This window comes from Manis pentadactyla, chromosome 3 (assembly GCF_030020395.1).
Source record: "Manis pentadactyla isolate mManPen7 chromosome 3, mManPen7.hap1, whole genome shotgun sequence".
NCBI lineage: Eukaryota > Metazoa > Chordata > Mammalia > Pholidota > Manidae > Manis > Manis pentadactyla.
In genome coordinates, this window is record NC_080021.1 from 202933948 (window position 1) to 202959962 (window position 26015).

At 45.7% G+C, this 26015-nt stretch overlaps 1 protein-coding gene across 1 annotated transcript in view; it reads right to left on the reverse strand.

Annotated features, from left to right (window-relative positions):
* Positions 1 to 6395: 6395 nt before the first annotated feature.
* TNFSF8 (TNF superfamily member 8) overlaps positions 6396 to 26015 on the reverse strand; it is a 28303-nt gene continuing 8683 nt past the window's right edge. Inside the window, exons 2-4 of the mRNA XM_036915522.2 lie at positions 24589 to 24631; positions 12114 to 12185; positions 6396 to 10662 (exon numbers count right to left, since the gene is read on the reverse strand). Of these exons, the coding sequence (XP_036771417.1) occupies positions 10268 to 10662; positions 12114 to 12185; positions 24589 to 24631 (510 nt within the window). The 3' untranslated portion in view covers positions 6396 to 10267. The remainder of the gene's footprint in view (positions 10663 to 12113; positions 12186 to 24588; positions 24632 to 26015) is intronic.

Sequence of the window (26015 nt, forward strand, 5' to 3'; positions counted from 1 at the left end):
GGATGCGGTTGAGTGTCAGCTATCATATTATGAGTGGGCTGAATTGGGTGTGCAGGGCTTTCTATGCTGAGCTAAGGAGTCCAAGTTGTGATTTAAAATGATTCTGTTTTTTGTGGCTCTGTCCCTTTTTTTCTTGGAAGCTGTCTCTTCTCACTGCTTCTGGTGGACTTGACTCTGAGGCCTTCTTTTAGTTTGTTACTTCTCCCTGTTGTTAGGATAGATCATACCATAGGCAAAGCCCATGATTTCACCCACTGAACCTCTTCCTCAGCACCCAGACCTAGTCTGTATGTGACTCCAACACACTTGATAGTCCCCTCTCAGAGCTGGCAATATTGAGAAGTTCAGATAAAGTCAGTAGCTAGATGGTTCTTTTTGTGGGTGAATTTAGTGGTGAATGGTGGGTATATAAGTATGTATATCTGAATGTATATGGAGTCCCAATATAGTAGAGTTGGCAAACATTTTCTATTGAGGGCCGAATAGTAAACTTTTAGGCTTTGCAGGGTATAGGGTCTCTCTTGCAAGCTGGCGCAACTACTCAACTTGTGGTCATTGTAGCACAAAAGCAGCTGTGTTCCAATAAATCTTTATTTACAAAAACACACAGACACTCCAGAGGCTGTAGTTTGCTGACCCCCAAATATAATATTCTGGACAAGAAATCAGAATACCAGGGGCTGACAGCTCTGCCCTTTACCAGCTGAGTGCACAGCTTAGTTCTCTCATCTGTCACTTGAAAGAATAGTTTTGTAAACTCTGAAATACTATGCAGACATCTAAGATGGTATTCATTTATTAAACTATATATCAAATGCCCACTATGGGCCAGAAGGTCCTAGAACAACAAGATGGTATAAGATAAGGATGAGTCACATAAACCTTGGGAAGGAAACCAATCAATATGGGGCTCTTGGGTGACTGTCAGGTTGGGGTCATAGGGTAGGATGACAGCCTGGTAGGTGGGGGTGGGATTTTCCCCTGAAGGGACTTGAAGTTTGCACAGTCACTTATTTTGGGAAGTGGTTAATTCTGGGCAGGAAATGAGTTGGCACTTTGGGTTGGGGGTGGTCACACTTCTTTCTCTCTTTGGGGGCAGGATGAGTTAGGCCAAGATTCTAAATTATGAAAAGCGTAGGTAATCCCAGCTGTGGAGAATGAGTTATTTTCTGGCCTATGTGGAGTTAGGACTAGAGTGACTGGTGTCATCAAGTTCAGGATTTTCCATTTAGCAGTGACCCAGAGGAGAAGCAGCCAGCATTTCTGGATCAGCCAGCATTTCTGGATCAGCCAGCATGAAGACTCAGGCCTCTACAGTCACTGGCCTCAAAGTAACGAAGTCCCTTCTGGAGTCCAGAGTAGGGTATGAATGGTATGGGATCATGCCAAAATAATGTGGAAGCAAGAATCACTTTATTTTGTGGACACTGGCAGGAGAAGTGAACTATGCCTGAATGTTGTTCTTACTAAGCAGTCCACAGTCTAGCAAGGGAGTCAAACACATAATCAATTAGTACCGGGTGATGAATATTTAGAATTGAGAAGTCAAAACCTAGGTTGGATCCCTAACTTAGCCTGGGAATAGTTCTTGGGAAATAATGTCTGAGTTGAGATTTTATGAATGAGGTCAAGTTAACCCAAACTGAGAAGGGAGGGCAAGGACTGTGTGGACAAACGAGATAGCATGTGCCAAGTCAGGTGACCTCAGAAAGAGCAGTGCATTATTGTTAGGGGCACAGCTCTGGAGTCAGACTTGGGACATTTACAACCTTGTTCCTCAGCTTGGACATGTTTATGCATTTCTTGAGCCTCTGTTTCCTGATCTGTAACACAGGAATGGCAATCTCTACCTCATTTCATGTTAGGAGAATGTAATAGACTACAATATTTGAAAGCTTCATTATAATGCCTGGAACCTGGTAAGCAAGCATTCAGTATTAGCAATTCTATAGATTGATGTAATATAAAGCTATTTAAATAAACATGCCATAGTTAATGGAGGAGGAGCTTGAAAAGATCAGACTCAATGGAGGGCTATGTATTTGAGTGTACAAATGTCACGTTGGCAGTAGGGATGGAGTCTCCTTAAGTGTTTTCTTGCTTTTCCCTCGTCTTATTGTGCCCATCCCATGCCAGCTGGTGAGCTTTTCCCCCTGACTACTTTTGTGCTTGATGCTATGTGCACTGGGCCAGCTGTTAAAATGAAACTAGCTGTGAAAACAGAAGACAGAGCCAGAAGGTCAGGGCAGTTACGTTATCTGGGCCCCAGCAATGGGAATGGACGGATGACATACTTCATCTGGTTTCCACTTGGAGCCTTCTGTTGGGAAAGGTGGATTAGACTTCAATTCAGCATGTTCTTAACTAGATGAGATGATGCTCTTTTCTGGTAATTCCCTTTCTTGCTGCAAGTGAAATCTGCACACTTCGTGAGCACTAAATATCAGTGTAGGTGCGGGGGCTCAGCAGTGGATTCTTACTTTCTGGATACTCAGTTCTAAGCAGGGAAAAAAGGCACACAGACACCAACACCCGTTGTGACCAGTGCAGCCATTAGGGGGAACATGGAGGGGACCTCCCACTAGTCCCTTGCCTAAATATTCAATTGGCTAATCCAGACCGGTTTTCCCTAAAATAGGAAAGATCCCTTGGGCGTTTGCCTCATGGGCACCTTTATTGGTCCAGTACCTGGTTTTTCCAGGTACAGATGGGAGCCAGCTTCAGTGAGTTTCAGGTAACTTCACTCCTCTCAAACTCACCCTTGATTACTCTTCTGTTCCTTTGTGTAAACTGAATATAATACAAAGCCTCACATTTTGTACCCTTGTCAAGCTTACTGCATGTTTCTTTTTCCCACAGCTTTGGGAAGGATTATGCTTCTCCTTTTACCACTGAGGAAATTTAAGTTTAGAGAATATCTATGAGTCATCAAGATCCTAATGTTAATCATTACCTGAGCTGGGATTCAAACCCAGGTTTCCAAATTGTCCTTTCCTATCTGCTGCCCATAGACTTGTTTTCTCTCTTTCCTTGGCAGGGAAAGGGAGGAATAGGGAAAGTACATCCCCCACTCAGGACTGTATCCCAAGCTTTCAACATATTGGCCTGAACCTTTCCCCAGCTCTTGCTCAAGATTCCCAAGGGAGAGAACGGACCGGGGCAATTTTTTAAAACTCAATGATGATAATGTCAAAAAAATGCCATCGTGGTGACATAATGATGCTTTTGGTAGTGTCTAGACCCTCACATTTGCATAAGCAGCAGAAGGGGAGGGAGAATTCATTTCCCAAAGTTGGCTTGGGGAAAACAGGGAAGCATAATGGACTCAGAGCAATCTTCTCCACTTATCAGGGGAGGTCATTGACATCAGCATTCCTAGAACTGTTAGGTGCCCTGAATCTTTCATGGATCTTATTAAAATGCAGGTTTTATCCCAGTAGGTCTGGGTGGGGCTGTGCGAATCTGCATTTTTAACAAGCTGTCTGGTCATGCCAGGGTTGTTGGTCTAGGATGCAATGTGGATGGCAAGGATTTAAACCACCGACTCTCAGATCCAGCTTCAAGTTTGAGAACTGAAAATGGTCCTGATGCCTGGGTTCTAACCCCAGAGATTCTAATTTAGTTGGTCTGGGATGTGGGCTGGGCATTGGGTATTAAACAGTCTTTCAGTTGATTCCAAGGTATACTAAAATTTGATTTAAACTCTCTGTGGTGGGTATACCCACTTTCAAAATAATTAGAATAGAATATAGCTATCACATAGGAGTAGGAAGGAAGATGGATTATATAGTGAATATGCTACAACTAGCTCATAAAAGGGGTTCAATAAACTAAGTGAAGATTTGTCTTTTTCCCCTTCTAGATTCTCAGACAGAACAAGTAGATTCTGTTTACTGAAAATTTCTCCTTTCTCTCATCAGCATTCTTATTCTCCTGAGTGCTGAAAAACATTTCTAAGAAAAATGGTGGCTTCCAATTCACATTTCCATATTTTATAGTTTGTATTTATCCCTGTTTTGGAGGGAAGGGGGTGGCTTATTATCTTCTCCCTAGATTGAGGCTTATATTTAAAGGTATTTTTTTTTATTATTCATTTAAGAAATAGTCATCAAAAGGCTGTCTATTATGTTCCAGGGGTTGTGCTGGGCTGTAAACACCTCGTGCTGAATAAGACTGATAGGGTTCCTGATGTCCAAGAGTTTGAGAGGAGCTGCAGAGAGAACTAGGGGTGAACAGCCAAGTGTCATGCCTTTCCGGATGGGACAAGTGTTGGAGAAGATAGCAGGGGATCAGGTATGGCCAAAAAAGTCACCAAGATTTCTTTGAGGAGATCAGAATGTCAGCATGAGTCAGCCAGGCAAATGAGAGTGAAGCGAGTACACCAGGCCAAAGGAGAAGCATCTTCAAAGCCCTGGTAGCAAGGCTGAGCATGGGAGGGTTGAGGAATTTCAGGAAATTCAATGTGATTTGAGCATAGAGCACAAGGAGGTGGAGAAGGCATAAAGCTAGAGAGAAAGGCAGGATCTAGATGGAGAGAAACCTGGTTTGGAGAGCTTAGAATTTAAGAAGGCAGGATTCATATTATTTGTAGCATGGGATGTTAGTGTGTGGAAGGTGACGAGCCAGGGCTTGAACCCCAGCTCTACCCGCCACTGGCTGTGTGATGTTGGCCATGCTACTCAGTGTCTCGGAGTCCCAGCGTCATTGTCTTCAGTGGGTGGATTATATAATGCTTATCTCCTCAGGCTCTTTTGAGGATTAAATGAGTGAGTGCATGAAAAGTACATGATGTGTAAGAGCCTGATAGAGGATCCTTATTACTGTCAATCTCAAGAGCAGTGGAGAACTGTTACTGCTGTCTGGAATGGGTTTGTAAGGAGTAAGACAGCAGACAACGATGTGAGTTAGGCGGTGATGGTGTGCAAAGGAGATGGTGGTGGTGGCTGGGATAGAGACCTGGATGGGTTGGACAGATGTTGGTTGGATGGCAAATCAGAAAGAAGGGTCACAAGGGACTTACTCCTTGAGATTTAGAATATAAGAATCTCGGCAAGTTTGGGGTGACTATCGTGAGGCCAGTTCTGTGCAGGTTGAGAAGGTAACCATCAGAGATCTGTTTCAGAGGACAGACTTCATTCTAGCTGTGAACAGGGAGGCATTTATTTATCACAGGGTATTAACTGACTTGCAGAATTGTCAAGAGGCTGAGGACACAGAATCCAGGTGGAGCTTTCTGGAGCAACCTCTAATGCCACGCCTAACAATGGTGCTGCCGTGGTAGCTGTTGTCTCTTCAATACTCTTGAGATCAGGAAGCTGCCCCTTCTAGAGCCACACCACCTCTGTTCCAAACAGGAAACCACCACAGTCAGAAGTCGCAACTGCTGGCGGTTCTAGAACCAATGTGAATCTGCAGCCGACCGTGTCAGCAGAATGGATGCCCTTCTCCCTGCACCCAGACTCACCACACCTACTCATCTAGTACCTGAACACTGGAACCTCTGCAAATTCAGCTGCAGAAAAATAAAACACCTCCACAGCTGGGCTTGCCGGCTTAGTGGACAAACATTCCAAAATCTTGTCCATCTCAGACTAAACCATGCTAGGTCCCAAGCTGCAAAAAAAATAAGGCAAGTGTATTTCGGAAATGAGCTTTCCAATTTCTGGAGCAGGAAAAGTCATACTAGAACAATGTTTTGTAAACTGTGGGTTGTGACTCATGAGAACATCATAAAAGCAATTCAGGTGGTTCCAACAAGATTGTTTTCTTAGTCACAAATAGTAAAGCTAAGCAATACTTAATGAAACTTTTGTCTTGGGTGTGTGTGTGTGTGCATGTTAAAAAAATAGAACATTTCTTTCTCTGGATCATGGTAAAAAAATAAACATGAAAGTCACTGCACTAGACATTGAGCACCAATCTTCCACTGCAAGGTCCCCGAGAGAACTGTGTGGAGCCCAGTGTTACTGAATATATGGGGCTGGATTTCAGGTGGAAATCAAAGCCAGAGATACAGATTATGCAGTCACTGGCAAGAATATGTCATTAAAAACCATGAGAGTTTACCCAGGAGTGTCACCCAGGGAGACAGGGGAGAGTTCAAAGAGAAGGAGGTCTGGAATAGACCCCAAGGACCTTAGGCATTTGGTCTTAGGGGAGAAATTTCCTTCTGGGGTTGTGCTTGTCCTTCTTGTGCTCTGGTACATTTCATTTATTCTGCAGAAAGAGAGCTGGATTGGGGGAAGCCCCAGAGTGCTTTGGAAAGGTGTGTTCCGAGCATGTGGTCCTAGAGCTGATTCTGTAGCAGCCTGGCAGAGCCCTGTGCTGGCATGGGGGCCTGGCACCACACGGGCTCTCAGGATGTGAGTGTGGAATGGATGTGCAGGGCAGGGAAGTTCTTGGGAAGGAGGGAAGAGCTGTTTAGATTCTGAAGCTCCAGCTCATGAGCTTTGACCACAGAGGGGTCTAACCTCACTAGCCAAGGTTGACTCAGTAGGTTTAGGGTGCTATTTATAGTTTTTAAGGAGTATTTTCATTGTATAGAAAATGGCAACAAGGGGTGGGAACTGTACAGAACGATGTGCTTATTGAAGTAAAATTGGGAGGCAAACTAACTTCATTCTTAGGTTAATGGACAAACTCTGGTATATTCGAATGATGAAATAGTACATAGCAGTCAAATAAATGAGCTAGACATGTATCAGTCTGGATTAAATCTCAAAATGTAAATGTTACATGAAAAATTTAAAGTCACAGAATGTTATATAAAGTATGATATCATTTATTGAAATTTTTAGAGCCATACAAAATTGTATTATATTTCCTTATGGGAAAACAAGTATAAAATTATGTGAGAGAAGGGGACACGCAAACTTCCGAGCAGTGGTTATCTCTAGGGAGGGTGTAGGGAAATGGACGGAGGACTGAGATGTCAGCTCTATCTGCATTATTTTATTTTTCAAAAGAAGCAGAAGCAAATATAACCAAATATAATAGTTATTAAATAAGCTAGTGGGGCATAGGAGCAGCATTATTTTCAGTTCTTTTCATAATTAAAAATAAATACAAGCATATATAAATTTTGCAATGCTCAGAGCAGCAAGAATCAGAGTTCCTCCCGACCCCAGTTTAAGTAGATGATTTGTAAAACAATTACTAAGGGAAAGTGTACACACACAAACATGTATACATATGTGTATATATAATGCGAACTCATATAATATGCATATATGCACACACATGTACACACATGCACATTCACCCATACACTTACATAATTGTACATGCATAAGACATAATTATACACACGTATGTGCGTAACTTCAAATTAAACATCAAGCTTTTAATTTTTTTTATTGGAAAAAATGTTGGGCTTCCATATATTTCTGCAGTTTCTGAGAGCTAGGACTTTTAGGTCATGAGACCCTAACCTTTTTCTGTGATGTGACCATGTGCTGAATCTACAGGCCGTCTGGGTCTCCCAGTAGAATGACGATCCTGAAGGGATTTGGGTGGGAGCAAGGAAGAACAGAGGAAATCCCTGAGCGCTAGGGACTGTTCCAATGTGGGGCTGGAAAGATGTGACCTGAGGAATTACAGAAAGGCTACAGAGGGAGACCAATAAAGCCTGGGGGGAAATAATGGAGTTAGGAGTCAGGAACCTGGGCTCAAATCCCAGCTCGGCTACAACCCACATGTAAGGACTTGACAAGTGTCTGCCCCATCTTGGGCTTCTATTCAAACATGGGCTTAGCTGATGTCTTGGGATCTTTCCAGAGATGACATCGACTGACTTCTTTATCCTCGTAAGGGCTTTGTCTCCCAGTGCCAGAATAATCAGTGTATGCCAGGGGTTCTGGAAGGCTCCCCTGTTTGCTATGTTTTGCCCAGTTTCCCTCAGTACTTCCTCTTTTAGAGCCTGTTCATAACAACCCTCCTGGGGGGCTTTCTCTGAGCCACTTTTATGTGACTGGAGGATCCTGAGAAGGAATTGGATAAGGGTGTTACCAGAGGCATCAGTGGGTGATGGAGAGACTGGGCGGAGGAAAATTTACTGGCTATGGAGAATGAAAATCCTATGAATTTTTGCAAAGGCAGGAACAAATTTAGTCTACACTGACTTGTTCATCAACTCACTCCCCACCCTCCTCTACAAGTTCTACAAGTATACTCTGTGTGTGTGTGTGTGTGTGTGTGTGTGTGTGTGTGTGTGTGAGAGAGAGAGAGAGAGAGAGAGAGAGAGAGAGAGAGAGAGAGCAAGCAGAGTCTGTGAGCTCCAGTTGGATTTTTACTGAAAAGCCATATGTTTAGAGTAGCTGGGGTTCCAAGTTAGAAAAATTTTTATTTTACTTGCATAGATGGTATCATTTGCTCATAACATTCCCAGATTGACCTCCAGGGAATAACAGAATTACACTTTAAACTTCCTAGGTTGTCCATTCCCTGTATATAATCAATTGACTTATTAATGATTATTCTATCTTACTTTTTCATCTTGCTACAGGATTCCTTTAAATGCTGGGCTCCCTTGTCTGAAAGCTGTTGCTTTCAGAGATTGAGATTAGGAAGCAATCACAGTATAAAAGCCAGGCCCCTCTGCTCAGAGGATGGTGGGTGATAAATGAAAATGGGATCTTTCTCAAGTTAGAATATAAGACAGTAGAAAATTTGCTTAGTTTACACATGCTTAGGTCACAGATACCTTTTCAAGATGGAGTGAGTTGGTTTCTGCAAGATTCTCTTGTCCTTCAGAATTAAAGTATAACGGATACCAGATTCTGTCCCCCTTATTCTGTAGTTTTGGATCCTGTAAACCTGTCTCTCCTTTTACCACATACCACTTGGCTAGGTGAATTCCACAGCTCTTAGAATGCCCTCTCCTCCCAAAGAATCTACTCACAGAGAGCATTAAAGAGAAATGTAGACTTCACTGAATATTTCTGAGGGGACCTAGGAAGAGATTGACATTGACACTGTTCGGCAAATGACTTCCGTTTTTCCCTTGGCCACTTGTTCTCCCAAGTCCCTTCATCTGTGCTACCACAGCTGGTTATTTTTGCTTCTTTTAAAGCTTTGCTAGTTTTTCTCTGACAAACTTTCCTGAATGTCTAACCCCTTTTTTTCTCTTCTTCTTTTTGAGAAAAATGCAAATTTTGCTCCATTCTTTTGCAGAGCATTTAAGGGTCCCTTTTCCTTCTGAAGCAAAAACTCAGGGGTTACAAGTCAAATGGCCCTTTTTTCACACAGTAAGGTATTCCTGCGTGGATGATGGACAGATGTAAAGGTAGGCGGGCTTGGCTGGAGAAATCTGGCTATCCAAATCAGGAGAGGAGGTTACCATTGCCCAAACATCCTCACCATTTTCAGGACCATCATTGTCTATCAGGAACTTTGTGGGGCCTTAAAAGCTCTCCGTAGAAATGGTGTCCTGAGAGGTGTTTGAGGAGGGAATGGAAAGAGATTGTGTGGAAGAGGGCAGCAGCTATTCCTTGACCAGAAGACCACGTCACCTTGAGCACTGCATGCTGATCGAGTGTTTGTTGACTGCACAACACTTTCATGCCAGGAAACAAAAGGTGTCATTGAAATATTGCCAATCTTAACTTGAATGGAGTCGAGCCTGGTCAGATGGTCTTCCCCAGAAGGCCCCTTAGATTCAGGATGCTCAGTTGGGTAGTCCTTTCTTTTACACATTTTAGGTGTCCTACAATTCACACCATTTGGCAAGGTACCCTGAACCTTGCCCTCAAATTCTGCTGAGGTGACATGCAGCCCAATATCGCCAGTACCATTGGTTTGCTGCTGGCGTGGGGATCTTTCTTTTGGTTGGGGGCTTCCAGAACGCTGTCTGGAATCTTAGTTCATAGGTCTGTGATGAGAGAGCCTGGGCTTCTGAGATGGAGGAGACTTTGGAGAAATTCAAATCCAGCCACTTCATTTGTCAGTTGTGGATCCTGAATTCCATGGAGGGGAAAGGAATGGCTCCAGGTCATATAGTGAGTTACCTGGTGGGCTGGGGCGTAAATCCATCCCTTCTGATACCCAGATGGGGTTCTGTCCACACATCTCGTTGCTTCCCTGCCTTCTATCTGAAAGATATTTTGTTCAAAACTCTCATCTTCCCAAGAGACAGAAGGAGAAACATACAATTTAATACCCTTGGTGGTTTTAGTCTTGTTCTAAAGTTTTCTTTTTGCCCAAGTATTAAGTTGGATGAAGTACTGTATAGTGCAGAGTTGCTTTTTTCTTAAAAATCAGGAGAAATGGTTCAGTCTGAACTACTGTATAAGAAGATGGACAACACATTCTCAAGAGGAAAGGTGTTTGTATCCACATACTGGAATTTATCCACCTTGACTGATATGGTGGTGTTGATCTGGAGGTGCTCCAGCAAAAATTGAGAGAGATTCTGATATATGTTTTTGGTTTGCACTCCAGACTCACACACTGTCACCAATGTCTGCTTTTTGACATCTTTGTTGATGAGAAGCTCCAACTTCAGGTCAACAGAATGTTCTGGACATTTCACATGAAATTGCAGTTGGCAAACGATGAAGTACCAACCTGGGAACTGGATGACCAGATTCCCATCCTGATATCTGACTCCATGGACAATGCCGTCTTTATTCCAAGACAACTTGCTTTTGTTTATATGCTTTGACACTGCAAAGTGAATGACAAAAAACAAAAAACAAAACAGGATTATTGAGCACATTTCAGATGCAGGTTGGAAAATTTGAAGTCTTTTTTCAAGTGTCCCCATTCAAGACCCATGTTTTCTATACTGTTGCCTGCTATTCCAACCATATGGAATATCTTCCCTGTTACTCCTTCTACATGCTGTTTGCTATTCCAGGCAGAGGTACAAAACCACCCCTCTTCCTTTTTTCTAATGCTAAAAGCTGGAGGGTCACATGGCATTGGACCACCACCTTCTAAGGAATTGTTTTCCTTTGAATGATTATATTGTGTCATTCTGTTATTATGATAATTATAATCTTTCCCTTTTCAGGCTATAAGTTCCTGGACTATATTCTCCACAAGTTCTGGACTATCATGTTATTTATTCAATTGATCAATGAACATTCAGTTAATGGGAGACCACTCTTTGGTAGACATTGTCCAAAGTATCAGAGATAAGGCATTCAATTTTGTTCAATTAGTAACCAGTTTAGGCATCAAGGTGTCCAGAAGAATTTCAGTCTAGCTTTTACCATCAGATGCATCCCTTAATAATTCATTGTCTGAATTTTTGAATGTCTTCCTCTCTTTCAAAAAGGGCAGACAAATATAATCGTGTAGACACCTCAAGTATACATTAAGGGGCTCTTCCCAGCTGGGATTTATAGGAAAGCAGACCCTCTACACCGACACATTTATAGTGAAAGCCACATCTTTCTGTGTCCTAAAGTGATTGGCTATGGTGGCTTTCAGACCTGGGAAGCTGGTGTGTTAGTTTTAATTGCCTCCATCTTTTCCCTTTAAATCTCATTGCAATTGCACTGAAGAATGAGAACAAATCTAACTGTAAAATTGAATTTTTAAAATGGATAGAATGGTTATTCAGAGTGTCTTAGCTATCTTCTCCATTTTCTCATCTCTCCCAGTATAAATGCCTCTCACAACTTCATTCGTAAGGGGCCTCTGACCTGAAGCATGCTGCAGTATGGCCCTGTGCCAACATGTTCATTAAGCTGTCAATCTGGGGACAAAGCAATTTTGTGGTTCCTTTGTGAACAACTTGGTAGAGGCAGTAATGAAGACCCTGCTTCCCTTGCATGAAGAAAAGTACTGTACACTTGGCCCATAACTTGTAGGTGTCTGAATAGAGATGGGTGATGGGGGTGGGACACAAATGCCATCAGAGGCCAGGTAGACAACATGAAGGAGTGCCTTATGGGGCAAGGAAAGAAGAGCCTTGTCTTTTTAGAGAGTAACAATCTCCCCCTTTCACCCTAAGGCCTTTCAATTCCAACTATAAAAAGTACCATGTGGGCTAAACAGAACACATCAGCAGGTCACATTCGGCCATAGACTTCTACTGGCTTAGATGCTTCAGAAAGGCCACAGAAGTGGCCCTCACATGGTTAGGGTTCCTGGATCCAGTTACTGACCTTGGAGGTAGGCCCATGACTTCTTGAATGGAGCCCTTTCCAGGATACATAGCATGTCCTCTGAGCAATTTCCTACAAATAAGGAGATCACTCATTAAAGGTCTTTCTCTGCTCTGGGAACTAGGGACACCAGATCGTTTTCCATGTCCTTTTGATGGAGAAAATTCCTATTGTGCTTCCGTTTGGGGGACAAAAGGAAAACCTGTTCATTTCTCATTTTGCAATTGAGTACCTTAGGGTTTTTAAAATATTGATTGCTTCCACTTGGGCTTTTACAAAAGACTGGGGGAAGGAAACAAATATCACCTGAGTTCCCACCTGTACCAGGTATATTCTTGTCATTGTACATAGTTCACCTCATTTAATCTTTGTTGCATCTCTACAACAGAGGTATTATTAAGTCCTTTTGACAGATGGAAGAAAACCTGGGGACCAGGCAGGTTAAGTACTTTGTCCCCTGTCACTCAACCAGGGAATGGTAGTCATATTAATAACACTCATAGCAATTATTGCCATCCTTCATTTGAGAGTGGATCAGATAACTAGTCTGTGTACTTTTACGTATTTCAGCTAATCTGATTATTAGGATAACTCTGCAAGGTTGATCCTGACACCCAGGCATGGTCAATGATACATGGTCAAGCAAGATGGTGCTAACGCTGAGATTCATCCCCACGTCTGTATGATTCCAGAGGCCAGGTTTCCTCCTTGAGGCCATTTTGCTAGACAGTGGACATAAACATATCCTTATGCTCAATTTAAAAAGGACTTGGATTAAAGAAGTCTAAGTGGGGAGTCTGCTATCTGCAGTTTCCTGGGTAGGGAAGAAAGACAATGTTTATATCATTCTGATGTTTAAGAAATAAAAATAATATTTATATATTCACTGGTGATGGTGGTTTAGCTTCTTATTATAGTAACTATTTGGTATGCAAAGAACCAAGTTATACATTTCCTGCAATGACTCATGAATTCAACTTATTCAGGCAAATTCCTTCTCTGCTTTGGGCTTTAAAACTGGGAGATCTATGACCTGACGTTGACATCTGAGATGATGTCACCGTAGATGACCGTTCAGTCCACCCATCAGAGACCAGGCAGCCGTGGCCTCATTCAGTCGAAGTGGCTACACCCTGCTGTGCTTGCTCACTGGATCTCTGAGTGGTATCTATGGGGCTCACAATCTTCCCCATTGCCCTCTCTGCCCAGGCCGGAGAAAATCTCTCCTAGCTTTCCTCACAGCCCCATAGGGGCCCTGGAGTGGTTGAAAGTTAAGTGAAGAGGTCCCTCTGCTGTCGGAACAGGCTCACTGCTCCGGCACCCCCTGTGAAGGCCGGGGCTGTTTTCATCCTTATCTGCCTTCCAACCATAAGGAGGCTCTGGTCCAAAGGTGTCTTTGGTGAGGAGGGTGGGGGGCCAACTGCCATTCTTTGATCCCATCTGTCACTCCTCCTTCAGCCGGCGTTCTTGTCCTGTCTGTGTCAGCCTGCAGCCCATCCTCTGGGGGCGTGTAGAATGAGCACCAGGACTTGGGGGCTGTTTCTGCTCTAATGTGCTATGAGTGCTGTTAGAGAGCCCCCGGGCCCAGCCTCCCCTTTCCGGGCGCAGAACATCAGGTCAGAAGACTGCGCAGAGAGGCACGTCTGGTTGCATCTCTTCTCTGCTTGCAATCCCTTTCTGACCCTATTGTGCCTGTGGGATCGCGGCTAAGTTCCGCCGCTTGGCATGCATGTTCCCCTGCGATCTGACTCTGCTGAGCTCTGCAGTCCCGCCTCTCCCCTCCCCTCTTTGCCTTGCATTCTCTGTCCCAACAACAACAGCAGCAGCCCTGCTGTAGCAGTGTCAGTGCCGGTCGTGGTGGGAACAGCTAGTACATACTGCGGGGTGGCTGTTTCCTAGGCACTCTGCTAAACGTGTTACCTGCCTTCCTTCACATACTTCTCACAAACACCCCATGAAAAAATACTACCGTGATTTCTGTTTTGTACACCAGGAAACCAGGTTTTAAGAGGTTCAATGACTTCTTCCCATTCACACAGCTAGTCAGTGGTGAGGTGGAGATTCAAACCTAGGCCGTGGGACTCCAGTGCCTGAGTGGATTGCTGACCCTCTACTGGAGTTTGGGGGGCTTGTGGTGCGCCCCTTCCCCCTCCCCACACACCAGTACCATCTTGATTTGCCACATTCCACCTGGAATCCTGCCTTCACCAGGTAAGTACAGCACAGCCATCTCCTTTCTTTCCTCTGTTTACCTATTGGCTCCCTCCATTGGACTGGGAACCCTCAGGGCAGAGACTACTGGGTATATATATCCCCTCGGCGCAGCCCAGGAGGGGCTCTGTAAATGTTTGCTGAACTGAGTCTTCTCGTCCGTGTCCCTTACTTCCCTCTGTGGATGTCAGGTAAGTTCTTATGGCCCAACGAGGAGTGGGGATGCTTAGCTTGTCTTTCCACTCCCTGCTGGGATGATCCCTAGCCTCCTTCTCGCAGCAGCTCTGCCGGTTAGGTTAGATTAAACAGGAGGGTAAGAATCATGCCCTGGGCTGAGGCCAGCACATCAGGCCCAGAGCAGCTGTGCTCACTGGCCGGAGCCCCTCCCAGCACACCACTGGCCCTGGCACCTCTCAGGTGAGCTCTGTGAACAGGTGGCTGTAGGTGGACACGCCTGTGCTGGCCTCACATACAAGCACATTCTTTTTGCCTTTCCCCTTTGGTCTCCGCATGCTTGGCGTCTTGACCTCAGTTGTAATTCTGAGAAACCCAAGGGTGGAAAAAACTTTGTTTTGAAACATTTGCATTTCCTGAAGTCAAATGGCGTGGTGTACGTTAGGTTTTCTGAGAGGCTCTTTTAGATGGTTTCAAGCCAAAGGAAAAACACGGGCAACCCCCTGTAAGAATGACATTGCTAGAGCTGGCTCAGGGAACAGGATGGCGGAGGGGCTGCTGGTGGAATGGGCCGCTGAACCTGGAGAGGAGCGCAGAGGAGGGCACACTCATGGCAGGAGGGGCAGCGCAGCCTGCCCTGCGGGGCCCAGGCACCAAGGCTCCGAGAGGAAGTTTAAGGCGATCACACACATCAGCTAGTGGCTACCACACTCTTACCCTGCTTCTCAGATGAGGCAGTGGGAAGAGCTTCACGGGGCTGGCGGCTCAGATATTTGACCAGTTAGCCCAGTTCAAAGATGCAGCCTGCTTTGAGGGTCCTGAGGCTCTTGTCAAAAGCTGGAGGACCATTTCATGGGCTCTCTTCCTGAGTCCAAATATGACTCATTTTTTTTTTGTAATGGAGATGGAAGGAGTGACTTAATAAAAGGTGGTACTACATGTGCTGGAATCCTGTAAGGTCCCAGGACTTCTGAGAGCTGGAAGCCTGGGTACCAAACACACCTGTTTCATTCACTTCCCAGCTGCTGGTGATGTTAGGAGGGGTTTGGGTTAAAGAACTGAACACACCTGGGTGGGGTGAAGGAGAATTGTCTGTAAGGCATGGCTGAGCTGTTGGCCAGGAGTTAGAACCAAGGAATTCTCCCTCTCTGGGCTCCCCTGCCCCTAACTGGATGAAGAGCAGTGTGTATCTCATGATCCAGAAGGGCCCTTCTAGCTTCTCCTAGCCCTCTGTGTAGACTCAGCTGTTCTCTGCCAAGCCTGCTGTGGGCAGGGGGTAGCAGGGTGGGGGGATCAGTCCCAGCCCTGGCTTTCTGTCTTTGTGGCATATGGCTCTACCCCAGCTAGGAGACCTTCTCCATACAAAGATTTCCAGACACTTGCAGTGATGGAACAGAACATTTTAAGTCTGGGGACAATCAAAGTTATGAACAGCCAGATTCTGTAAGGATTTGCATGGTTTGTAGGAATGGACGTTCCCTGAGAGGTCACCTGGTCCAGGCTTGGTAACCATATAACACATGTGCCCCCTCCCACACATACATTACCCACACAGCAGACTTGTCTTAGGTCACCCCATGGGTTAGTGACAGAGGCCAACCAGAGTCCAGGACTCATTTCCGTGGAGCATTCCATCTTTTGGACACTCGAGTACTCTGTGCATTCTTCTGTGGACCTAGACCTTCAGAAGGGCAAGATTTGTATGCTGTTTTCCCTAGTTTTGGCCTCCTCTAGAAGGATCATGGAACTTTCCTGGGCTTTGTTTGGGAGCCTGGAGAGAAGTATGTGTGTGTCAATGAAACCCTCCTGGCCAGTTGCACAGAAGAGAGAGTTAGAGAAGTTGGGTAAGGAGGCTGAAAGGATAATGGCTACCTGAAGACTGGACCCCGCCTTGAGATCTAAAACATTAGACCTGAAAGGGCCATGAGATGCCAAGTTAACCAGGACCCTAGTTTTATGAGTGGGGAGACTGAACCTAGAGGTACTGAGGGTCTGGCCCAAGACCCTGTAGGCATTAGTGGCATCGCTGAGTTCAGAGCACAGGGCTCCTGACTCCCCATCCAGGGCTCTGTCCCCTGTCTGGTAGTCTTCCCGTGGAGCAGAGAGGGTTAAATGTAGGGAAGAGTGGGTCTGCAACCACCAGAGGCACTGGACTGAAAACTGGCAAGACAGCTAGAGGGGTGGGAAAACAAGCACCATTGAGCCCTGTGGGCTCCCTCTTGCAGAAGAGTACCAGCGGGTAACTCTGGGCTCATGTGCTGAGCCCTGCCACGTCATTAGTCAGAAGCCATCGGGCTTCCATTATGATGCAACAGTGCCCAGGGTGGCAAACAAACCATGCTGACCGTTCAGGCCAGATGGTATGTGGTCTGAGTGCCAGGCATCTTCCAGGTTGGTAACAGGACAAGGCAGACACAGTGCATGTAAAACGAACACCTGGGTTCTAGTCAAGGCTTTTTAGCTTCAGACCTGTCATTTTCCCTTACCGACCTCAGTTACCACATCTTTAAAGTGGGGATGGTAACAATCAATCTAAATGTATGATTGTTGCAAAGGTGCAATAGGATTATGGATGTCAAGTGTCCAGTGTGGGCTCCTGGGAAGAAGACACCAGGAAATGGTAGTCCTCCCTGCTGCTCCTCTTTTCCTAGTTGTTATAGTGGCCAGCTTAGCAATGACATTTAGCAGAGTGATTTGGCTGATGAAATGCTCATTATCTGAGAGATTGGAGTTCCTCAGTTATGTATATGAGTGTTTGAGGACAGCTGATGCTTCCAGGAAAGTGTACAGAATCCTCCTTCCATCTGTTGAAAACATTTTAATCCTTCCAAGGAGAGGAATTATCCTAATGACCCTGAGCCTACCATGCCCTGTCTTCTTAGTCCCATCCCTCTGGTCGAATAGCCAGCACAGTCCCAACAGTGACATCTAAAGGCTCTCCATTATCACTAGAACTAGGAATCAAAGTGAATCCTTAACCTAAGGACATTTCCACTGGCTTCAACTTAATGAATCCTTTGATGCCACCAGGCCAACTAGTGATGGAAAAACTCCAGGATGGGTTACTTGTTTAGCAAAGGACAACCAGGTGACCCTGGATTTACAAACAGCGTTTGGGGAATAGCCATCCCTGCATGCTCAGTGGTAAACCCATGGAAAGTGATCAGCAAATACAAATTGAGATCAAGCTGGAATTCATTTGAATCCCTTGTAGATTCCTTAGGAATGTAGGGTCTTTTCAACCGCGACCTGTTGCAATATGTAAGATACACCTATCTGACCCTATGGTTATTTCTTCGGAATTCACTTAATGTAGATGCAGGTTGAATTGATTTTATCGGGGGTATTTAAGAAGCACCTTTAAAGTCTGTAATTTAAAAGGCAAGGTGAGTCTGGAGTCATATGGCAAAATCTGCTGATATTTTAAGTGACTTTTTTTAATGCACCGCCCGGCTGTTCCAGATGCAGCACACTTAGAAAATACGGTTTTGGATTAAACAGGCTTGGGCTCAGATTCTACCTCTGCTACTTACTGAGTTGTGTGACTTTGCACAAGTCACTCAGCACCTTTGAATTCTCCCAAAAGTGAGGATAATAATAACCTCCTTTGAAGAGCTGGTGGGAGAATTCAGGAAGGTAATGCGTGGCAAGGAGCCCGAGTCCACCACCCGAAGTGTGTCATGGCTGCTTCCCATCCCCTAGTCAAGGGCTTGCTCTGCTTGGCTTGTAGACACTGAAGTGGTGTCCAGAGACCTTGAATGAAATACATGATGGGCTGGTTCGAGGAATGGGGCTGATGTCCCTGCCTGCTTCCCTCTCTCCCTCTGTCCCTCCTTCTCTCCCCAATTTCTATTTTTTTCCTTTCCTTTCTCCTTCCCCAAAGTATTCTCTGCATTTAGGGAGTGATTTGTATGTGCTGAATTCAAGCATAAATTGTAGCATGTTGCTCAGCGATCTGAATGTTTTGCCCTTTCCTCTCTTGTCCCACCTCCCTCCACCTCCCCCGCCCTGCCCTCTCCTTTCCTCCCCTGCAGGTCTCCCTCCTCTCTCCTCTTAGTGGCAGGGAGGTGGGGATTAGGCAGGGATTGCTGTAGTTCTCTGGATGGCCTCCCCAGGACCCTGTTACACTTTTTTTTCTGAGGGACCCATTTTCTAGTTTATTTCTTATAGTTTCCTGATCCCTGTTAGCTCTGCGTTAAGAAAAAGTGTGTAAGAGTGGGTTTTAAGTGTGATTAAAGTAAATGGAGAGGCAAATAGGTTCTCTGAGGCCTGTGACTATCTATTTGAAAAGCAACTGATCCCCTGAGTGGGAAGTATCCCCTCTTGCTGTTGGGGAGAAAAAAAGTCAGCACAGCTGGTGAACTGGGCAATCTAGGTCTCGATCGGTTCATCTGGCAGAAACGAGGTCTCTGCCTGCTGTTTGCGGTCTTTCTAGGGGAGGAGGCCCCTGCTCCTGCTGCTGCCAGTGAAGTGTTCTGGCGGGGCTGTGGCCATCCGGAGCGCAGCCATGTGATACCAGGGACTGCTGGGCATTGGTTAGGAGCCAGCCTCTGTGGTTTACTTTCATTGCTTTCGATGGGCAGTTTTTATTGTTTCTCTGTGGGTAGGTTCACTAGGGACAGTTAGAGAGCCAACCTTGACCTCTTCTCATGCCTACATTTTCTTCTTAGCAAGGGGAGTGGAGAAGAGGGTAGTCTGCCAAGCCATGTCAACTTGTAAACTGTTAGAGCAATAAAATGGTCAGAGAATGCTAAGGTATTTGTCTGACTCCTGGAATGTTATACACAAAGCAGAATTCATGCTAGGGTCAGGTCATCTGTCTTGCCCCCTTAACTCCTGATTATTTCAGAAAACAGGAAACGCTGCTCCCTGGGAGGGAAAGCGAGCTGCTTCAAGTCCCAGGGCTGGAATGTAGGTATTCCCAAATGCAGCCCAGCTCTCTGCCTTTTGTGCCTCGCCTTCAGCTGGAGACTGAATTCAGGCGAGGACAGGGAATGCGCTGAGAGCATTATCAGAACCCACACGTGGTCCTTCCACTAATTCAACTTCCTCAGGGCTTCCACGAATCTCTGGATGTTAGAGGCCACATGACATTCACAGGGAAGACATACATCTTCTAAGTGGAGGCTGTCGGGAGGCCAGGAGTCAGCCAGGATCATGCCTCCTTAGCTGCAAAGCTACGGCTTAATTTGGCCTTTAGATCTGCCGTGGGCTGTTCATGCTCCCCACCGCTCTGCCTTAAATGCAGACCTGGAGGGTGCTGTGCTCACCCTAGTGGCTCTCTCTGCCCCAGGTCTCGATAAACAGAGAGCATGCCTCAGCAGCAAAACGAGCAGCTGCAGGAGCAGGTGCTGAGGAGCACCAGAGAGCTCTGGAAGGGTTCCTAGCCTGGAGAGGCGGTAGGAGCACCGAATGGGAGCCCAGCCATGTTTTACTAAGCATCTGGTGATACCATCCTGGTTAAGCAAAAGGGCTCCAAAGTGGTCAGTTCAGATTTTGAGGTCTTGCCCACTCCTGTGCAATCTTAGGCAAGTCAATAAATCTCTCTGTGCTCCATTTCCATCCCTGTAGAATAGGAACGATAGTTATCCTTGAGGCTTGTTGTGAGGATGCACTCAGCCCAGGGTTTGGCACATGGTGAATGCCCCGTCAATGTTCATTATTTCCCTTCTGCCAGATCCTCATACATATATAGTGAGGGAATAAGGGAAAATGGATTTAAAACTTGTCTACAGAATCCTTCCAGTGCTGGGATGTTGGGAAGGCCTGGGGCTGAGACCAAGGTGATCAAAATCAGTCTGCAAAATGCAAGCAGCAGAATTTGAATCTCTGCAGTTTGTGAAAGAAAGTGTGTGTGCAGGGGGTGAAAACGGGGAAAGATGGATGTAAGCACAGGTAGGAGGGAGAGGGCGTGAGTACACGTGGCAGAGGGCTGAACCCCAGTGAGGAGACCTATCCCTCAAGAAATCCCCAGTGGCTGGAGCTGCAGAAGCCTTCCAGGAACAGAGAGGTCAACCCCCAATTTGCAGCATCCTCCATGGTGGAGTGACTGCCCTGCCAGCCTCCTGACGTAGCCTAAAATCCTGCTGTCAACTTTGCTGTCCACCAAGGCAGGTTGCTGTTTGAACTCGGGAAGTCAAGGTGAAGGGGTCTGTACCCTGTGGTTTGGGCAAATAAGGCCACGTAATGGAAGCACACGTGAGACTCAAAATGTGGTGGAAACAGGAAATTGGATCAAGAAGTGAGGAGAAGACACCCAAGCCTTGCTCTCCCCAGATCCCTCCTTGGTTCCTTGCTGCTTGTGGGATGGGATGGGGTGGAAGAACAGAGTGAAGCCTGTGTCCGAAGGGCACGGGCTCAGCCCGGTGGCTGGCAGGGGCAGTACTTGCTGTCCCATTTCACCCTTGTAGTGGCTCTGTGCTTGAGTTCTTATTAACTCCATTTTCTAGATGAGAGGAGAAGGGCATGGTGAAAGGTGCTACTCCCCAGGCTTCTCCCAGCCCACAGTCCCGGCTGAACTCCCAAATGGCCCACCGAGTCCCAAGCTCAATGGAGGGAGCGTGAGGTGGCGGTCTGCTTTGACCTGTCCCCTGGGAGGGAACAGGAAGCTTGTACTGGGGGCTCAGAACTCCTTTCATCCCAAAAAAGGCTTGATGGTCTGCAGGTTCCCTGCAGCTAAGGACCATCCTGTGTTGAGCTGCTTTAATGTGGGTACATGGCCCTGCTTCCCAGGCTCTGGGCTGCGGCTGGCTTCCTGCTGGTGCTGGACGGTTTCCATCAGCTGGTGGCAGAGGGCTCTCTGGAAAGCGCCTGGCTCCCTCCTTGGTCTGCCCCAGTGACAAGCCACATCGGCCCCTGGAGCTTCCTTCTAGGAGTTTCTGGGAGATGGTTCCCATGTGTCCAGAATGTCTTGCAATGGCTTCTCAAAAGGGCCAATTTGCTGCTTGTGCCAGGTGAAGGGGGGCTTGGGGAAGGAAGTGGTGGCTATAGATTTCCTCAAGATTATTGTTAGAGGCTCTTTTCTTCTGTATTTATAGTTTGAACAAGAGAATTAGAGTATCGTAAAGTATCAAAGTGGAAGGACACTTCCAGGTCATTTAGTAAAAATTGCTGTTCTGTTACAGATGAAGCTCAGAGAGGGGGTAAGACTTGCCCAGAGAAACAGCCTGCTGCTGGGGTAAAGGGCAGCTCTGGACCCCAGGTCTTGCTCCAAGGTAATATTCTTTCCACTTCACCCTACGACTGTGCCTGCCGTTTGCCAAGTCAAGAAAAGCGTAGACTCGCATTAAAAGTAGGAGAGAGCCAGGGACCACATACGGCAGGTCACTAACATTTCATGTCTGAAGCCCATCACCCAGGCGGATAGAGAGGAGTCCTGGATTCTCATCCTTGCTCTGCCATCATCTCCTTGGATGACCTTAGGCGAGTCACCTTGATTGCTTAGGCCTTAGCTTCTCCTCTGCAATAACGGGAATGCTTTAATTCCCACATTGCTCATCACAGGATTGAGGCTAAGATCAACCCCAGGAAGGTCTGGGAAGGTCTTTAACAAGAGTTTCATAGCCCTAGTGGGTATTATTATTAGCATTTTAAAATCTGTTTGCAGAATCATTGGATTGTAAACTGGGGCTGTCTTGGATTAGTTTATGTTCTGGTGTTCACAGTGATGGCCAAGATAAGAAGGGGTTGGATGAGTGATCTGGTCCATGGCTCCCACAATTTTGGATTTCATGGGCCAAATAACTTTACCACAAGATGAAAGTTCAGTGACCCATATAGAGTGGGCAGTTTTTGATTTTTTGCCTATTGGGGCAACTCAAACAAAATAACTCAGACTGAACGCAAACCAACTTAACTGCCGACCTCACGTTATAAAAGAACGGACTTTTTTTTTTTTAGGAAAGGGCGTATTGTTAGAGGAAAGGAGTGCATTAAAAATAGCTGGCTATGCAGGTGGTGGTAGATAAATCATATGAGTTCACTTATTTGGGGAGTATAAGAACAAAGTGAAACAAGGAACAAAACAGCAGTAGACTCATAGACACTGAGAAGGGACTGGTGGTTACCAAGGGGGAGGGATTGAGAGGGTGGGGGTGGGGAGGGGATAAAGGGGCACAATAATTCCCAATCATCATATAAGCTGGTCATGGGGAAGGTACTACAGCCTGTAGAATATAGTCAGTGATGCTGTAACTTCTTTCTATGTTGATAGTAATCGCACCAGAGGGGGTGAGGATTTAACAATGTGGGTCACTGTTCAACCACTGTGTTGTACATCTGATACCAAAATAAGATGGTATATCAGTGATACTTCAATAAAAAAAAGTAGCTATGGAGAACAGGGGCCACCTTGTCCATTTTTCTATGCTGCTCTGGATGGGTGAAAATCTGTTATAGGGACACAGCCACTAGTTGGAGCCCCTGTGCTTGGTGACTGACAATGGAGGAGCTCTATAGACACAGAAACTAGAATCCAGAACGTCAGAGATCACTTTGCCTAATCACAACCGTCCTGGTCATTGAGATAGTGTTCCTGTGGATGGTCATCTCCTCCTCTCAAAAAATGAAAACTTCTGGTCTTACTTGGAAAATCTGGGTGGATGTAGTGGTGGAATGGGGAAAAGTGGGGAAAGGAAAATGACATTTGCTCCGTGTGTTTGGTTTTTTGCAAGGTTCCATGAGAACATGTGTTACATGTTCTGACTTCAAAGCCTGTCCTGCTTCATGACAGGAATACGCAAACTCTGTCCCCAGCCTCATTCTGCAAATAATGTCTGAGAGACCCACAGCCATGCCCGCTCATTTGCACCGTCTATGGCTGCTTCTGCACTACAACAGCAAAGTTGACTGGCAACAAGAGACCTCATGGCCTGCAAAGCCTGACTGTTTACTATCTGGCCCTTTATAGGAAAGTTATACCATGCTCCTCTTTACATTAACATTGACTGTTTACAGAGGCATTATTGGAAATGAGGTCACATGCTAAGTAATTCCAGCCAAGGTTAAGATATTATTGCCAAAGCTGTAGTTATTAGTCTGCCTTGAAAGATCCAGAATCCTTGTCTGCTTGGGGCCTTTTGCCCTTACTTTCTAAGTCTGTAGGTGACAGAGGGCAGGAAAGGCATGGCCAAGGGCATCCTGAAGGAAGCACCAAGTGTGATGCTGTTGGGGTGAGGGCTGTGTCCGGATACTTGTGTCCTCTGGTCCCTGGGATGCCCTGCTGTATCTTCCTGGGTGTCTATGATGACCCACCCCTTCTCTTTTACTTTTTTTCTGAGTTCTTTGGTTATCTAGTTGTGCTTGCTATCTTAAGTTCTGAAGGTTACAGGGTATGTAAGGTTAATGTTCTTAGGTGGAAAGAACATTGGATAAGAGATGAGGGCAACTGGATTCTAGGTTCAGCTCCATGTGACTGTGGACATGACATTTCCCTGTGTCTTTCTTTTCCTCCTCTGGGCAATGAACACATTCACCAGATGTTCTCAAACTTTCATCTTCAATGTTAACTTAACTTTGGACACCCACCCTCTGGGACTGGGAGAGACAATGCATTAATTCATGACTTCAGTGGTAGGAAATGTGGGGGGGGGGGTAAGAAGGTCTGTTTGCACAAGCCCTTGGCTTCATCATGCATTTTGACTACTACCAATTATTTAATGATGGCTATGTGCTGGTCACCATGCCAAGCAATTGACAGATGCAGTCTGCCTGGCTCCTCCAATACCTTCATGAGGCCAATATCATTATTCCCATTTTATAGATGAGGAACTGAGGCTCCCAGGTGAGATGTAGAGCTAAGATTCATACCCACATTTGCCTGACTGCATATTTCAAGCTCTTAACACAACACTGCTCTGCCTGTCTTTGTCCATAAGACAGCTTATGTGGGGGTAGAATTCTCATTAACAGGAGAGTTGAGAGTGGATCACAGGCTGTTCAGATGACTCAAGACGCATCAGCTCAGCCCTGAGCAGCCCCCACCTCTGCCTCAACCCATTCTTCTGTTGGGCACTGAGGGTTCTGGCTGTTAAGCAACTATGACGTGACATGGATGATTCATGACAATTTGCTCCGAATTCCAAGGTCTTACCTCCTTTAAGGGGAAATTTGCCCGGCGGGTTGGGAATGGAGTCCTGGAAGAGAAGAAAGAGAAAAAGCAGTGTGAGGATGACTTCCAATGGAAACAATCTTTTTCTTTTCCAATTTAATGTTCAATTCAGAATTCATATTCCATCTGAGTCTTAAACTTTACAAAGTTGACTCCCTGACTTAGTTTACGGCAGGTTTTCTCATCCATTTGCTTGACAGATGACCTGCTTCTCAGAAATGCAACTGGAGGATCACCACCCACATTTCCCAGGTGAGGAACCAGGAGCTGAGAGTAAGAAGGAAAGATCAGGGCAGCTCAGGGACCAGAATCTGCAGCTCTGAGCTACCCGCCCAGCGCCTTTTTCTCCGCCTCCTCGTGTGTTATCCCTCCCCCGTCTTTGGTCCATGTAAGAACAATCAAGTGTAATGTTAATAAAGACATGTGGCTTTTTTTTCCACGTTTGATTCATCAGACTGTGAAAGTATGTTGTAAACATACTTGGGAAGGTGCATTTCTCTCTCTCTTGTGGTCGGAAAGTCTGAACTAAATGAATGTTTACATGCCAAGCATGTAAGTAATTAGCAGGGATCCTTGCCTGCGGGACTTATTACAAGTTTATATTTGAATATGATATTCAAACATTTATAAATATTTAACCTAAATAAACACACACATATATTTATATACTCACATTATAGTTTATATTATTTATTCTATAATGAACATAGATAAATGTAAATATTTACACAAATAAGTAAAAGGTTGTTAGAAGCAGACTGTGTTCTCAAGGGGGGACACCAAGGCTGGGGGCTTGGAGGGGTTGGGGGGTCTTGTTGAGATGGTCTGAGCAAGTAGGCCACAGAAACTGATGGCACAGTTCTTCAAGCCTCACAAATTCCTCAGAGACTAACTCCCACCCACCTAGTCTCCCTTCCCCTTCTCCCCACCTCAGCCAGGGCAACACCCCTCAGACATCCTGCCAGCAAGGAATGATGTGTCTCATTCACCTTTTGACCTGTCCAGGTTGGGGTCTCCTGTAGTGCATTGGGCTGAAATATTAGTGAAGACCTAGTGTGAGCGTTTACATGGATGAGGACAATTTCCTTTCCTTTACCACAGCCAGCAGTTAGCAGATGCCCACATCTTATCTTCTTAAGTGCTCTGTACAAACACCTAGAACCATCTGGAGTTCTTCTTTTATTCTACCATTTCCATAGGAGCTCTGTCCCTGCCTTCCCTGAAGATTCATTTTCTGATGAATGGCTCTCTTCTCCAACCTGAGTGGGTGGTAATGGCCAAAGTCTCCTGAAGCAGAACCCTGGTGTAGCTCTGCTCTGGAGATGGTGGAAGTAAGAACTTCTGGGCTGCAGCTTTTCAGGGGAAAAGTAGGGAACTTAGCTTGGAAGGCCCTTGCATCTTCACTCTAA